General features: G+C 47.4%; 2 protein-coding genes across 5 annotated transcripts in view; one reads left to right on the plus strand and one right to left on the minus strand.

The window, feature by feature from the left end:
• TMEM104 (transmembrane protein 104) overlaps positions 1 to 11,363 on the minus strand; it is a 43,300-nt gene extending 31,937 nt beyond the window's left edge. For 2 of the 4 annotated variants that reach the window (XM_059864605.1, XM_059864604.1), the window contains exons 1-7: positions 11,245 to 11,363; positions 9,824 to 9,948; positions 7,903 to 8,024; positions 5,926 to 6,007; positions 4,926 to 5,025; positions 4,474 to 4,554; positions 134 to 233 (exon numbers count right to left, since the gene is read on the minus strand). In XM_059864605.1, the coding sequence (XP_059720588.1) occupies positions 134 to 233; positions 4,474 to 4,554; positions 4,926 to 5,025; positions 5,926 to 6,007; positions 7,903 to 8,024; positions 9,824 to 9,868 (530 nt within the window). In that variant the 5' untranslated portion in view covers positions 9,869 to 9,948; positions 11,245 to 11,363. Of the gene's footprint in view, positions 1 to 133; positions 234 to 4,473; positions 4,555 to 4,925; positions 5,029 to 5,925; positions 6,008 to 7,902; positions 8,025 to 9,823; positions 9,949 to 11,244 lie in introns of all 4 variants that reach the window. The other 2 variants (XM_059864603.1, XM_059864602.1) reach the window with 1 other exon arrangement.
• A 384-nt stretch (positions 11,364 to 11,747) lies between these two features.
• NAT9 (N-acetyltransferase 9 (putative)) lies at positions 11,748 to 15,163 on the plus strand. Its single transcript, XM_059863983.1, has 6 exons — positions 11,748 to 12,123; positions 12,804 to 12,913; positions 13,862 to 13,996; positions 14,217 to 14,276; positions 14,447 to 14,541; positions 14,629 to 15,163. The coding sequence occupies exons 1-6, from the start codon at positions 12,047 to 12,049 to the stop codon at positions 14,773 to 14,775; spliced, it is 624 nt and encodes a 207-aa protein (XP_059719966.1). The 5' UTR covers positions 11,748 to 12,046; the 3' UTR covers positions 14,776 to 15,163.
• Positions 15,164 to 16,137: the final 974 nt, after the last annotated feature.

A 16,137-nucleotide genomic window follows, 5' to 3' on the forward strand; every position in this document is an offset into this window, starting at 1 on the left:
TGTCCTTGAGTCATTTCTCCAACCCATGCTTTGGAAAGTACAGTTGATCCTAGTCAGACTTACCACCCCATCAAACCCTAAGCCTGCTCCGTTCCCTGGCAGCACACAGCCCCTCAGGAGTAAGTACACTTACCAGGTCACCTGCATTAGAGAGACTGGCACCGCTGCTGCATAGATTGCCAGATCTCCATAGAGGTAGATAATTATGCAGAAATAGAAGAGGTTGACACCCACTGCAGAAAAAGAAAATATTGTCCAGATTCAGCAGAGTACACAGAGACTCTTGTTCTCTGCACTTCAAATATACAAAATTTTTAAGATCTTAAAGCACCATTTGCCTCCATAGTTTCTGCAGCAAACCACCCAAGCTCAGGGAACTTACCATGGAACAGGAACTGATGGTGCATGAGGGGTCTCAGAGCTCCACTCTGCCTCCTTCAATACCTAGTACTGACACTAAATAAACCCTCTAGTTCAAGCCCATCCTGCAGTCAAGACCAACAGGTCTCACATAAGTCACCTGCCAGACAAAGCTGTGAGCTCTGAACAGCCACAGGCAAACATCTGGGTGATGCTCTCAGACTCAGTGTGAGCACAGCCTGACAAAGTGAAATGCAGAGAGAATGCTTCTAGGCTCTGCTGATTCCAAATCCTCTGAATGCAAACTTGCAGGACCTTCACAATATGGACTTGTAGGGATTTAGCCCTTCAGAGCTCAGATTCCAATGGGCTGAAATGGAGCTGCTTTGGGAGATTCCCTACTACTGGCAACCTGAGACAAGGTACAATCCTGCAAAGCTTTAAAACTGTTTCTGCATCTCACTTACTCTGATGCCACCACATACACTGTTCCCGTCCCTACTCATTTTTTTGGATAATTTTTTTCTGGTATTTTTTTAAAAATTATTTTTAATTTAAAGCTTGCCCTGCCTTCACCTATGAGATTAAAAGAAAATCTTACACAAATTAACTGGGTGCACAGAACAGCCTTACTGAGGCACAAGAAGACACCACTGTGAAGAACTAAAATCTAAAGGGATAAAGAAATGCTTGATGAGACTCCAGGATTATCTTCTTGCAAGCAAGTCTGTATAAATCTCACCAACAAATTGGAAGATATTTTATTTCAGAGTCAGATGAGTTACAGAATAAAAGCCTCAAATTTATTTAATTTAGGAAGTTGACATTGAAGGAAAGCAGCTCAAGAAACCTGCCCATACTTTCAAGTTGGGATGCCACCTGATGCTTAATCCCAGAGCAGCTTGAGCAAACCTCACACTCACAGCTGTGACAACTATCAAACAAGGACAGCCCTGCTGCAGGACTGAAGACTCATTCCTACAGTGCTTGGGTGCCCCAAAGCTTTGCCATGTTTTGCCATCATACTGCCCCTGGATCTCTGGATGTCAGGAAACATTATTAGGCATTCTCCTTTGTTTAAATAAATTATTCCATATGCTGAGCCTGCTTAGCATGAAAGGGGCTGTATCAGCTTCCCTGCTTCTGTGCAGTAGCACACTAAATCAGTGCTCTAGAGTTGTTGCTGGAGATAAATGGACTTAAGTACAGAAATTGTCAGATCATTCTATATAGTTCTCCCATTGTTTTCTTGCTCTGTGAAAGATGTCTTCACAGTTATGGAGTCTCTGCATTGTTCTGGAGACAGCAACAAACTACCTACCAGTCTTTTCCAATTTCCCATTAAGAAGGGTTGAAGGTTTTAAAAAATATCTAATATAGGACAGAAGCTGCAGAGACACGAAGCTGAGGACTACACAGACTCAGACAGATACTCTTTTTGGGATCTGCGACTGGTCTCAGGACTCAGCTGCCCCATACTCACAAAATAAAGCTGACATGACCAGCTAAGCCTCAGCAGCACCAGCTAGCACCCAGCAGCAACCCCATTCCAATGCAGACCTCTCTGCAGAAAGCACAGGTGACACTCCTCTCCAAGACAGGAAGACTTTAACATCAGTTATTTTATAAACTGCTGCTGACCCTCCCTAATCAATACTTTCATTACTTGGCACAAAACAAGGTGAAAAAAAAAAAAAGCAATTACTTCCTGTGAGGAAACAGTGTGATAGATGTGCCTAGAATCTATTACTGCAATAAATTACTGCTCAGTCCCAGAAGAAAGCACCCAACATTAAAAAATAAAAAAATCAAATCAAGAAAAAAAGTAGTTTTTCAGAGCCAGCTCCTTCAAAAGAGCACACAGTCTCTTCACAGCCTAAACCTAAGTCAGCTCCCTTTAAGAAAGCAGACAATCTGAAATTGAGATTTATCCCCAGCTTACCTCCTAGGACTGCAGATTCAACTCCCATCAGATTGTTGAAAATAAAAATCAGTCAAGGGAAAGGAGCAGAGAACTCACTAGAAATCAGGGGGTTTGAGGTCTACTGCACAGTTTTCATCAGCCTTCCCTCTGGAGGCTGTAAAGCCCTCCATCACCTTGGGTTTGGATCCATACTTTGTATATCAACAGTAAATACCCAGACATTTGCCAGCTGTGAAACCTCACAGGATGGTGCTTGGAGCTGGGAATTCCCCAGTGTGGCCCAGTTTCTCAGCACTGAGTGGTCACTGAGCAGCTGCCCTTGCTGAAGGCCTTTCTGTGCAGCTGTGGGGAGGGAGCACCTCAGCAGGGACTTGCAGAGTCCTTCACCTGTCTCTGCAGCCACTTGCAGGCCAGAGGGTGTCTCTGAATCAGTGACAGGGATGGAGCCTCACTGCTGAGTTCCAACACAGGGAAAGCAGCAAATGAGTTACAGCTGCCCCAGGTCCTTTGCTGTGGGCACCTCACCCCATCTGGAAGTCAACATGACAAGTAGGGTCAGCCCATGGCCTGGAGCTGTTCCAGCAACCCTCCTGCAGATGGATTCATCCCTTTATGATGGGCTGAGCAGACCCTGGGGAGGATCCCTAACACAGATAACGCTGGCTAAAGCAACATTAAGAAGAGTGATTAAGACTTAAGAGTACTAAGCAGTTTATTTCACTTTGCTTGGAAGCTACATCAGTGCTGATGGAGAGAGGACACGTATTTCCAGCACCCTCTACTGGCTGAGCACCAGAAAGGCCCAGAACTTGCCTGGCTCCTGGGGGTCCTTTCCAGCTCCCCCATGAAGCACTTGCAGAGAAGGGGCCTCCTGAAACTTGATGAGAACACCCTGACTCCTGTGATCCCCATCCTCCACAGCCCAATCCTCAGCAATACAGCTAAACCCTGTTACATGATTGCTCTCAAAGCATTTCTCAAATATTACTCCTCAGAGGAGCATCAAGAGATGCGTTCACCATATTTTACACACAGCAAAGCAAACAAGCAAGAAAACTTGACTTAGGTCATAAAAACTCAGTGGTAGAGGCAAGACCAGGAACAAGACGTTTCTGACACATTTCACTTCTCTGACTAAAAATGTGGCAACCTAGTCCAAGGTGGATTATTTTGATAGTCCTAAGTGATTCAAATCTACAAAATCCCAGAAGAGGTGTGCGGGAAAATTAAAAAGTGTTTTTCAATTAACTTTAAAAGCAAAAAAATAAAATTCAAAGAATATTCACTCCTTAAGCCCAGCTGTCCTTCAGAGGCAACAGCCTTACACTGGTATAACATTGATGTAGTGGAAAAAACCCAGCCTTCCATTACCTCTTTGCAAGCCAGCAAATAAGGGAAAACATCACTTTCCACAAAAAATGGGGCCTGACACACTCAAAACTGCACAGCCATGGTACCTGATGATGTTCTGGCTCTGCACAGCATTTCATTGTCCTGCTTTACAGGTTTCAGAATCCTCATCACTGTTTGCATTTCTATCACGCACAGCAATGGATGGGGCTTTATTAGAGCAGGGTTACAAGTTTGTTCCCTGGCATACAAAAGACATTTAAAAGCAAAAAGACAAGCCAGCTGCCTATCACACCCTCAGGAGGGACCTCTTCAGCAGGTTGTGTCCCAGCTCTCTTGATAATTCCCCAGATGCAGACAATTCCTAGAAGCTCCTATCAGAAGTCTCTCCTTCAGACTGCTATCTACAAGGCTCAGAGAAGCCTGAATGTTTTATTCTCAAATGCTACAACCAAAATGCAACTGGAAAACCTTACAGCTGGGCTCTACTGCTTCAGAAAGTGGAGATGACAGAGGACACTTGCAGTTCAGAGGTAGGTGAACTGCAGTCAGAAAAGGCACTTGCCTTTATCAAGACACTGCTCCCATAACCTGCAGTGTTTTGCTGGTTCCATGCCCACCACAGCAGGTTCTGGCCCACCTGGCCCATAAATACTTTACAGAAACACCTCATAGGAGGATGAATACAGTCCACAGTGAGAAGGAACAGCACATCTGGGTGGAATTATAACAAACTTAGGATGCAAACCCACACTGAGAAGCATGCAAACTTACAGAACAGCTATACACACAACATACAGGAGGACCCAAAGGGACTTTTGAAAATGTTCATCACTTACCTTTATTGAAGAACATGGAAGCCATCTGGCCCATTTCCACCCTCTCAGTGATTTCAAAGACATTGGCTGAGCCACGTCTCTCTGCAAGTTAAAAAACAAGAAGTCTTTCAACCAGTCCCTCCAATAAGCCCTAAGGCCATGTTACCTGGATACTTGGGAACCTCTAGCAGCAGTCTAAAGGACAGTATGTACAACTCCACAGCTGCAGAGTCACTGGGCCAATTACTCAGTTTTGAAAATAAAATGGTCTCATCTTATTGACGTAGAGGGAAAAGATCTTTATCAGGCTGCAGAAGGCAAATTGAATTCTCAATGAGTCTTATCTTCCAAGTGCTGAGGACTTTGGGATGAGAGCATGTGGAAGTAAGGATGAAATGGACAGAGGAGTCCAGTGGAACACTCCCTGCAGAGAAGAGGCCTCATAGCAGTGCAAGCAGGAACTGGGTACTCACGAACTGACAGGATAGGCCGTGTCTCTGCTCGCTCGTAACCATCTTGGAGGAGAACATCACTGTCAGACACTCCAGAGGAAGAATCCTCATCTTCATCATCCTCCTGGTCGAAAAGACCCCTGCTGAGATATCTGCTACTCACAGTACAGGCTGTGCCACCCCCAGTGTCATGGTTACTTCCAAACACTCAAAGGATAGTCCCAAACAGGAGGGGAGGACAGGCAAGCAAAGGCAATACCAGGGAACCAAGAGGATGCTGTGGAGGGCAGAAGAGGACACTAGCAGAGCAGGCTGAAGTGAGTGACATGTACCAGCCCCAGGCCACACACACATACACAGCAACACTGCCCAGTTCATGTAGTGATAAGTGGTACAAGGAAGTTGGAAACTTCAGGAAGATCTGCAGTGTTACAGAACTGGGAGAAAAAAAAAAATAATCCAAGCATATTTAGCTAGCACAAGCAGGTCTAGTTCCTAACTCCATCCCACTAACACCAAGCCAGGGGTCTAAATCAGTGCAAACAATTATGCCTCCCTCTGATCTAGTAAAGCCACAAGTAAGTTTCACAGCAAGGACATAATTCAGAACTGTCCACAACCTGGGATACTGCCCAAGTAACAGCAAGGACATCCCAGCCTGTCCCAGTTAAACGACCTGAGATCAGCAAGGATTTATAGTCTTCAGCACACTCCAAATAGCACCAATATATTGGCTGCCACCTCTCTACATTCACTGAGCAGTGCTTCTGGGCAAAGAGAGTGATCAGTAAGAAATGTGAACAGCACAAGAGATTTTTCAAAGCAGGAGCAGAAAATCCTATCTTTAATGAGCAACCCCACAGGGAACTAACAGCTATATTTTATATGGCAAAGTTAAGTACAGTAGAAATTTATTTCCTTAGAGTTAGTAACAAGACAAGGCAAAGATGCAGGGGAATGCCAGGAAAATCCTACGTGGTAAAACAACAGGAGGAAAAGGAGAATTAAACCCCACACAAACCTTGCGTTTTTCCATTCTCTTCCATCTCAGCTGGGCATTTGCAGCAGCCATGGCTTCCACCACAAAGGTTGTAGTCATATAGCTACAGAGAGAAGAATTCAATTGATATAATCAGTAATAGTAAAGAACTGTCACTGAAAAGAGATGGAGAATAATTCCCATCTGTTTGCAGGAGAAAACAACCAAACCAAAACAATCCTTTTGCCAGCTCCCCACACACTGTTTTGATAGTGTTTCATCTCAGTTTATTGCTTCTTTCTGCTCTTGAGATTCAGGTATTCAAGCAGACCACAATATGCAGAAAATATAACACCTCTTCAGATATAATAAGACACTTTAGCTATTTGGAAGGTACATTCCTGGCGTTCCTGTGGGTTGAAGACAGCAAGAGAACTTTGATCTTTGTTAGAAAGCAAGCTTCCTTCCTCTTTTTAGAACCTAGGACAAACCCAGTTCTTCTCTGAAGCTCATGGCAAAGATACTCTTAAAGAATCTTACACATGGCATCAGAAGCAAAACAGCAATACAAGAAGGAGCAGCACATCACACAGGCAGGCAAATACTGGAGGCCAGTGGAAAAGTTGTCCAGGGAGACAGGGAGAGCCACTGATGGAATGAATAATATTATCTCAGCTAAAACCTGTCCTGAATTATTAATCAATAAATTTAAAAAAAAACCCTCAAATCAATCTTATTTAAGGATTTAAAGTGGTTTCTCACTGCTTCAGGAACTGGACTTGCCTACTGAGTTCAAGTAAGAGATGAGTTTTGCAAGAATAAAAGGAAGTGCTGAGGCCTGCGTAGCAACTTCTGCCCAGGCTTTTCCTGCACTAAAGGTCCCCAGTGGGCATGAGGAAGTCATGAGTACCAGAACAAAAGCAACAGAGCTCCCAAGGCATGCAGCACTTTGAGCTGTGTCTTCTGAGCTTAATCCAATGCAGTTCTGGTACAGATTTGGAGGTTTGTGCTCTCCTGCTGACCTTGAAGGAATGTCTGCTGGTGCTGAATTCCATACGTTGAATTTATGCTTTTAAACTAATATAGCTAAAAGAAATTGCTCCTAAAGCTCCCAGTTACTGGTAACCCCACAGATATCATTTTACCAAGCCTTTGCAGCACCCAGCTCTGAGGGGGGCAGTCACAAGCATTTGACCATTCAATCTCCCCGAACAGCAGCACAGAACAGATCCCAAAAGCTCTGCCTCCAAACCAAAGGCAAATTCAGCCTGGCAGAACTGGTTACTGAAAAGGCTGGCACTTCAAAAGTCCATTGGTACAAATGACAGGAGGGTATTTTGTTTTGTTTTGTTTTGTTTTAAAGCCAAGCAAGAAGCAAGCAGGGATTCCCAGCCCACCAGAAGATTGCAATTGTAGCAGTAACTCCTCAGAAATCAGCGCTGTATCCACAGCCTTCAGCTCCATCTGCTGCTCCAGCAGGGAGGTACCTGGGCAGGGGCTCACAGTGAACCAGTGTGACAAACAGGAGACCATCTCCAGAGTCTTGAGCAGCAAAGGTCTGGAGGGGCTAAGACAGGCCTGCCTATACAGGAATTTGTGTTCCTGACACTCTTTGAGCTGTGAGAGCATTGCCAGAAGCCGAGAAAAAGCTTACACATCTGCAAGTCACAAAGCAAAGACTTGACCCCATGCCACCTACAACCTGGTGTTTGGGGAACTGATCTGTGCCAGAGGTGAGCATGGATTGTATCCACAGTGAGGACAGTGTCAAAAAGGTAGAGGGGATAAAGGTCCCAGAAGACTCTGGACTGGAGGAAAAGTCATTCCCATCAGTCAGGAAATGGGATGTACCAGAGAGTCAGGAAGTGAGTCCTTCCAAATCAGGCAACACCACCATAGAAATCAATACTCAAGGAGCAGAGGGACAGAGCACACAGTAAAATTCTTTACACTGTCCTCACCCAGCTGAACTTCCCAGTCCCCTAAAGACACACACACACACACATGCACATATCCTACCTCATAAATCCGAGGAACATGAGGAGGATGAGGCTGACGAGCCACCCTGCTGTGGCAAAGGCCTTGGGCATGGTCAGGGCTCCCGTTCCAACGATGAGGTTGAACATGTACACCAGGCCAACCTGCAATCAGCCACATGATCCAGTATCAGAGTGTGCCAGGAATCATCCAAAACACCTCACATACACCCTGATTTAAATGGAGAGGGCAGTCCCTGAGCCAGCAGGGTGGCAACAAGTCCATGTGAGAAATACCTGGAGGAAGGGACTGAAATCCAAAAAGAACAATGTCGGTGTCAGCACATTTCTGGAGAAACAACTATTCCCCTCCGTTTTTCTAATTATTTTAAATTATATTTTTTCTCTCTAGCTTGTAAAGTTATTAAGTGCATGAGATTTGTTTCTTTTCAAATCACTGCCTTCTACCAGGAGGTCTGTGCTGTGAGTTGGGGTCTCTCCTTTTTATCTGACCTGAACACAAGTAGGTATGGCTATGTACCTTCCAGGACCTTTTATTCTCAGTCAAGCAGGAGATATCCAAACAGAATTCTAATTCAAAGCCTGCTTGCTATTTTACCAGTAAGAAGCTGAGCAAATTGTGAAGAAGAGATTTTACTTCCTGAAGGGAAAGGATTTTATCTTCTCTGGCAATGAGCTTTTTCAGTGTCCAGAGACAAAAGAGAACTCTGCACATGGACAAGACCCACCCCCAGGCTAAGAATTTAGCTCAATTAAAGATCAAAAACTGCCAAAGTTGTTGTGCTTTAGTGGGCTTTTTTTAAATATAGATCAGAGTCCCTCCAGAGGAAAGCCAGTAAAGAGCTGTGTATGAGCAGACTTTTCTGGGTGTGGAGCAATTAACATCAGGAGAATGATTCCCCAGTGACCCTGAGAGAATTTCACTGGCATAAGCACAGCAAATTCATCTTTTGCTGAACATCCCAGAACCATGATTTTCCTTTGGTCAAGCAGAAATGAGAATGGTGCCTGGAATGTTCATCCAGGTTAGAAACCTTCAGGGAAAGAGGAGAGCCTCAGCCTTTGAGATTGCTCGAGGAAATTCATGCAGCACCAGCAACGTAAGAGCAGGTAACACTAATCCTTGAGGGTCCAGACATCCCAGTTACTGTCTTACTTCTCCATTTTCTCAGTTGTGACCTATTTCTGTAGCCTAATATCCACTTCTCCTACATTTAATCATTAACATGGAGATGAACATTTTAAAGCATTTAAAATCCAACATGCAGGTTTCAGGTCTGGTTCTAAAATTATTGAGTTCACTTTAAAAAAAAAAAGTGTTTACAAAGTGCTGTTTTTAAAAGCTGACATTTTGTGAAGACTTGTGGCTATGAAAACCGGTTTTTCCAGTAATATAGGAAAGCACTAATTGGCTCTGCAGTTGCACAGGACACCACACAACAGGGAAGAAACCTCTAAATTACTTACTTCCATTGAAGTGGTATAAAACAAATTACTGCAACAGCTGCAGCTAAGTAAACTTTGAGAAATTCAGGGAGAAATGTTTACATAAGGCAACAAAAAGGAAGAAAGTGGGATAGTTTCAATGTCCAAGTCCCCATTGTCTATTCCAATGAAGATTTGGGCTGATGAAAACATTAACAAAATATAAGGAAGTGGGCAGAAGGATGAAGAGCTGGTATGGGACACGAAGTTCTTTCTAGTACTTTTAGATCTACACTTCAAGCACACATCATCCCTTTACCTTATGAAAAGTGATCTGTGATGTAAAAAGGAACCTATATAACTATAAACACTAAGCATCTTTAACCACCCTTTGACCCCCATAATCTCCTGAAATGCTGAGGTTATGTCCATGATTAAGTAGGATTTGAAGCAAAATGCTGAGGAAAGAGGATTTTGAAAAAAAACTTGTGACCAAACCCACAAGCAGTGGAACTTACATAGGGAGAGTAAAGCTCTCCGGTGTCAGTGATGCCACCTGCCATCCTGGAGATGGAGGGGAACCCCAGAGCAAAGCCAGAGGGGTGGTTTTGGGAGGGTGTTTTCAACTTCTGTCACCTTTAACCTAGGGAAACATCATAACACTGTGTTATCTTTGCTGGGAAAAGGAAGAACTCACAAGTTAGCTTTGTCACATCAGTTTTCTGGTATTTGAACAGATTTCAGCAGGATCTTGCCCTTCAGACAGACCCCACTCACCAGTACCACTTGGTTCAATACTCTGTGAGAAGTTTTCACACCTGTTAAACTGGTTTAAAAGCAAACAAAAGGCCCTGCCCTTTCACAGCATGTGATGATCAAACTTCATCTTCTCCAAACAGCCAGAGGGCTATTCCAGACAACTAAAACCTCAAGAGAAAAATTACTGCCTTGAGGATGATCTCAAACTGCTGCTTCTCATGCAGCTACTACTCCTTGCAAACATGTGCCTCCTACAAATCAAAAAAACAGCCTAAATTCTCTCCTCCTAAATTCAAGTACAGAAATAAGTAGACAAATTAAAATATGGGACCTATTAAAGACACATCAAGATGCTTTTCATGCACCAGCATTTCCAAAGCAGAAGTATTTGGGAAGCTTTACATTGTTTCACAAAAACTAGACGTGTATGGAGGAACTGAAGCCTTCTGGAAGGTTTCAGTGTCAATGATTAGCCATAATTGAATTAAGGGCTTCACACTTCTACATGTGCTCCTACTCAGCCACACGAGCTGAGACAAACCATCAGCACAAGCTGAGCTCCACTAAAAAACCCAGTTATAAGCTTGTACACCCACGCTGAATGCCAGAAAAGAATCAGGCAGCATAACTCACTGAGGTCATAACTGGATCAGCCTCAGAAGCAGAGATCAAACACCACCTTTTTTAACAAACCTCGGCTCAAAACACTCAAGCCAGGCTTAGTAAATACAGAGCAAACAGGAAGACACCTGACACTCCGGGACGCGGCCGGGGCCAGCTTGTCCCCGTGCAGGCCCCACCCTAGGCGGGGGAAACCGACACCAGGACCCCCGAGGGCAGCAGGACCCCCGAGGGCACCAGAGCCCTCGGCCCTCCCCCGGTTTGTACCACAGACGGAACGCTGCTCGCACCCCCTGCCCTCTCCGGGGGAACTCACCTGGGCCCACAGAGCGCCGACAACGCCGGCAGCCCCTCCCTCACCCCAGGGCGTTCTCCCAAGGCCCGGGTCCCGCCGCTCCGGTGCACACCCCGCCCCACACCAGGACCCTCCCCAGGCCTGTCGCCGCCCGTCGAGCCCCTCCCCAGCCCTCCTCCCACGCTGTCCCCAGACAGGGCCGCCCCCAAAGCCCCTCTGAGGGCCGCGTCCCGCCCGGGACCCCCGGGACCCCCGGCCCCTCACCAGCACCAGCGGCTCGAGCCGGCGGCCCCGCCCCCGGCCGAGCGGGTGCACTCACGGCGCACGCGCTGCCCGAGCGCGGGGCCTTCCGCGCACGTGACAGGCTCCCGGGACGGGGCGGGGTGAAGGAGGCGATCGTGATTGGGTGAGGATAGGGGGCGGGGCAGGGGAGGGGACGGAGCGGAGTCCACAAGGGGCGTGAGCGCGAATGGGCGCGGCCCAGAAGGGGGCGTGGCGTGGAAAATTGGGTGGGGACAGCGAGGGGCGCGGCGGTGGCCGGAAAAGGCGTGTCCAGGGAAGGCAGGAGAGGGGCGGGGATGGAGCAAGGGCGGGGACAGGGGGAAGTCACCGACCCTGATTCGGTCACGGGAGGAGCAGGGCCGAGGGAGAGGCGGGGCCTCGCGGGAGCACGGGCGGGATAATGGAGGCGGGGTCGGAGAGAGGCGGAGGAGTGGGCGTGGTATAAAAGGGGCGGGGTCATACGGGGCGGAGCGATGACGCCACACATTTCGTAGTTGGGGGTCCTGAGGGTCTGTGCGCATGCGTTGGAGGCGGTAGGGCGGGCCCGCGTGAGCTTCCTGTGCCGATCCCCGTCGGTCCCGGGTCTCTCCCCAGCCCCGGGGTCCCGTCGGGATGTCGGAACAGGGATTCGGGCATGTTAATGCGGCCGTATTGGTGCGACCTGGGAGATCCGCACTGTGAGAGCCGCCTCTCGCTCCCGAAGCGCCAGACCGCATTGCCTCATCCCTTGGCCTCGCCGGAGACACGGAGTGGGGTGCTGGGTCTCCCCCTCAGTGCATAGGCCATGAAGATTAATCAGGACACTGTGCTGCGAGGAAAGAAGGTGACGCTGGTGCCCTACACCGCTGCACACGTGCCCCGGTACGTGCCCCGTGCCCTCCTCGGACGCTCCTGCATGGTCTGATTCCACTTCTCCCTTTGAAGACAGTGTTTGGGTCAGGAAAGGTGGCTGCCAGCTGCAGGGCCCCCTTCCCCCGAGAATCAGTCAGTGAGGTGTCCTCGGTGCCCGGCAGCACCATCCCTGTCACGGCTGAGCTCTGTGCCAGCTCTGCTCTCAGGGAGAACTTCACCTGTGCCGCTGAGAAACCCCTGGCGGTGAGGGAACACGGCAGTTCTGTTCATTGAAGCCTTTCCCTGGTGACAGTGGAAGAGCAAAGCTTCAGCGTGTAAAGCCAGGTGGATGGTTGATAAATCAGGCGTGCCAAGAGTTTGTAAAGTAGATCAGCACAAAGATACCAGCGTTAGTGTTTTATCAGTGTCCTGGAGGTGCTATTTCCATGTTGCTCGGGATGAAATGCACCAGAACTCCAAAACGTCAGGTGTGCATTGGGCACTCCAGAACAAAGCCACAGGACAGGCAAACTTCCTAAATTTCCAGAGAGCACTGTGTTCCATAAAGGACAGGGGCTTGTGGATGCATTTTAAGTTGCCACAAAAGCCAGGCTGGTGTTTCCCAAGCTGTCCGACCCCTAGAGCACTGGGAGGGATCCTCCCGAGGTGCTGCAGCTGGGGCAGTGATGTGGGGCCGGGTCCATTGCCAGGTACCACGAGTGGATGCAGTCAGAGGAGCTGCAGCGACTGACAGCCTCGGAGCCCCTCAGCCTGGAGCAGGAGTACGAAATGCAGCGCAGCTGGCGTGATGACGCTGACAGTGAGCATCTGGAATGCTTTCTGACAGAGGGTGGGAGTGGTGAGCAGGTCCTTTCCATTCTGGGAAGGACCCACAGTGAGCTGGGAGTGCCCTGTGACCAAGTTCCCGTAAGACACAGGGGATGTGACACTTTCTACAACAGCAGCTTGAACGGGTTTTCTCATTACAGCTGGTATATATTCAGGGAAGTGGAGAATATCCACTTTCTCGAGGTGTTTGTGTCTTTTTTATGCAGCTTTCCAGAGACTATAACGATTCATTTCCTGCAGCATTTTGTGCTGAGCTGAAAATCAATGAGCATCACTCTTGCACAGCCAAAACTCCCCAGGTCTGATCATTGCAAAAAGGCAAAGGAGGTTGTATTTCTCCTTGATAAATTGGATGATTTTATGATCACCTGGTTGAGGTGTGTTGACTAAATTGGTTCCCTGACTCTCCTACAGGTAATGAATCACTGCCCATAAAAGCCTGGTAGAAATTTAGTGAGCTGGAAAATACTAAAGCTGACAAAGAGCTCAGTCTGGAGCATTTGTCTTAGGTGGCATAAAAAAACCTTACTCAGAGTGGCAATAATATGGACCAGGTGAATCACTCAGTCTCAGCCTCTTGTGCTCCAAAACATTCTTTGCCCCAACTTGCTGCTGAGTAAGGCAAGGCAAGGAGATCTCAGACATGGTAAGGAAGTTTTCACACTTCTTCCACAGACTGTCTCTAGTCTTGGTTTCTATGTCACTCTCACAACAGGTTTTTCCAAGTATTTCTTTCCTTTCTGTAGGTGGGAACAGGCACACCTGGTGTGGGAAGTCAAATTATTAACTTTTCCTTGCTGTTAACATGTGGAAACTGTTTTTCCTCTGTCCATTATGCATCTTTAATTTCATTCTTTGGTCATTTATGAGTAATTATTAGCACACTCTGAAGATGCTGCCACATTCTTGTTTTCCCCAGAGTGCACCTTCATCGTGCTGGACTCGGAGCACTGGCCTGGGCAGGCAGAGGAGAACTCCATGGTTGGGGATGTGAATCTCTTCCTCACCAACACCGAGGACCCGACTGTGGGCGAGATTGAAATCATGATTGCAGGTCGAGTTCTGCTTCATAGCTTGGGCCTCTGTCATTGTGGCTGCGTGCTGCAGAGAGATGTTGATGTTCCTGCATCAGCTTTTTGTTCTCATGCTTTACCATAGCTGTTCAGCCCTGATCAGCCCATGGCGTGTCCAGGTCACAGCCTCTTTTGAGAAGTGTCTGGTGTGGCTGGTTTGTCTCCCCTAACTGAATGCTGACTCTGTGCTGTCTCTTTCAGAGCCCAGCTGCCGTGGCAGAGGGTTTGGCAAGGAGGCAACTCTGCTGATGATGGCCTACGGTGAGGGTGGCTCAGGGAACAGGAGTGTGGGGGGCTGAGATCTGGGAGCAGATAATTCCCAGTGATACAGGCAGGGTAGTAAGGGATGCATCTGCCCCACGACTGGAGTCCTGTGCTTTTATAGATGTGGCACATTGTAGAAGTGACTCTCTATCTGATTTCTCCTGCAGGAGTGAGAAAACTGGGGATTACCAAGTTTGAGGCTAAGATTGGTCAGGAAAATGAAGCCAGTATCTGCATGTTCAAAAAGCTTCACTTTAAGGAGGTGCAGTAATAGCCCATTTCCCCAGGGAATGTGAGCAGCATTTGCCCTGTGGCTGGGGTCGAGCTGCTTTCTCTGTGTGTGCTGCAGGTTGCTGTAAACAGCATTTTCCAGGAGGTGATACTTAGGCTGGATGTCAGTGACCAGGAGAGACAGTGGCTCCTGGAGCAGACAAACCACGTGGAGGAGAAGAGTTACACTGAGCTGAAGCAGCCTGCTGGGGTGCTGGACACCTGACAGATACCTCCAGACCAGCTGGGTTTCCAGGGAGAAGCTGGATGTTGTTGCAAGGCCTGGGTGTGGAGGACACCAGAGAGCCAACACTGGAACTGTTCTGTCTCCTTCAGCTGCTTTATCATCTTGTCAACTTTGCACTTTGCTCTACCAGCCAGGATTACTGCCTGAAATTTGGACCTGGGGAACAGCCATTAACTCATAGGTTTGGCTAGGAATGACTCTGATTTTGTCTTGCTGTTCCAACAGAGCCTAAAATCACCAGCAGTTGATTCCTGGACAAGCAGAAACTTCTCCCACTGCTCTTAAATCAGGATTCATCAGCAAGGAGGTTTCATATACTGGCAGCTCATTCTTTCTTACTCTTGAATAAAAAATTAAAAACCACAAAGATCTGGGGTGCCTGAGCACTATGTGTGGTTAAGCTGCTTTAATTGGCAGCTCAAAAATAGCTTTAGAAGTTGTAAAGGACAGCAGAGACTCTTTAAACCCAGTTTCCTGGGGTCTGGTAGGTAGCAGGGGGGGCTCTGCTGGGTCCTGGCAGGAAGAAGCTCAGATGTGGGTGAGCAGAAACAAAGGGCAAGTTAATATGATGGAAATAGTGTATATTAGCTGATCAAGGCTAGAGCTGAGCCCCACCACTATGAGGGAGCTGAGAGCTGCAGGAGGCTTCTGAGACAAGCCCCCTTCAGCTTCAGGGCTGTGCTCAGGTCTGAAAACCTCAGGCCAGTTGCACTTCATTTTTCTTGGCTGCTTTGATGAAAGTAAGGAGGAGAGCACACTGAAAGGAGACAGCTCCCTTCTTCCACCAGCTCAGGACTCGCTCTGCTGAGCCTGGAGGGTCCATAGTGGGTGCTCTCCAGTAAGATAAAGATGAATGTAGGGGAAATATCTCTTACTGGAGGGCAGATATATTTAGGGCAGGAGTTACCCAGTCTCTGCTGCAGTAGATCTCAGATCCATGGATGAAAAAGAGGCACTTGCCACTTGCCTCCCACTCGACAAATTTCCCTGTGCAGTTACTCAGCCTGACCTGTCTTGTCCTACACACACTGTCCACAGCAGGGCAGCTGCTAAGGGGAGGGGACAGAAGGTAACAAGGGTAAGTGATGCTCCTGTGTGTTTTCATACTGTTACAGCAGCTGTAATGGCTAATGCTAGACCACAAATTATCTGTTTCAGTGATAGAAGATCAGGTAATAACTTTCAGATTTGCTAAGGGATGTTTTGGAGATTGTTAGTCTGTGGAATTTTTAGTGTTGCTGTGCCTGTATTTTTAGGGCCTGGGGGCTTTAGTTTTCCAATTTTAGCTAATTTAAATACACGATTCTTGTGAGTAATGTTAAAACCAAGTGTGGGAACAGT

The sequence above is a fragment of the Haemorhous mexicanus genome, chromosome 20 (genome assembly GCF_027477595.1).
Source record: "Haemorhous mexicanus isolate bHaeMex1 chromosome 20, bHaeMex1.pri, whole genome shotgun sequence".
In the NCBI taxonomy this organism is placed as follows: domain Eukaryota; kingdom Metazoa; phylum Chordata; class Aves; order Passeriformes; family Fringillidae; genus Haemorhous; species Haemorhous mexicanus.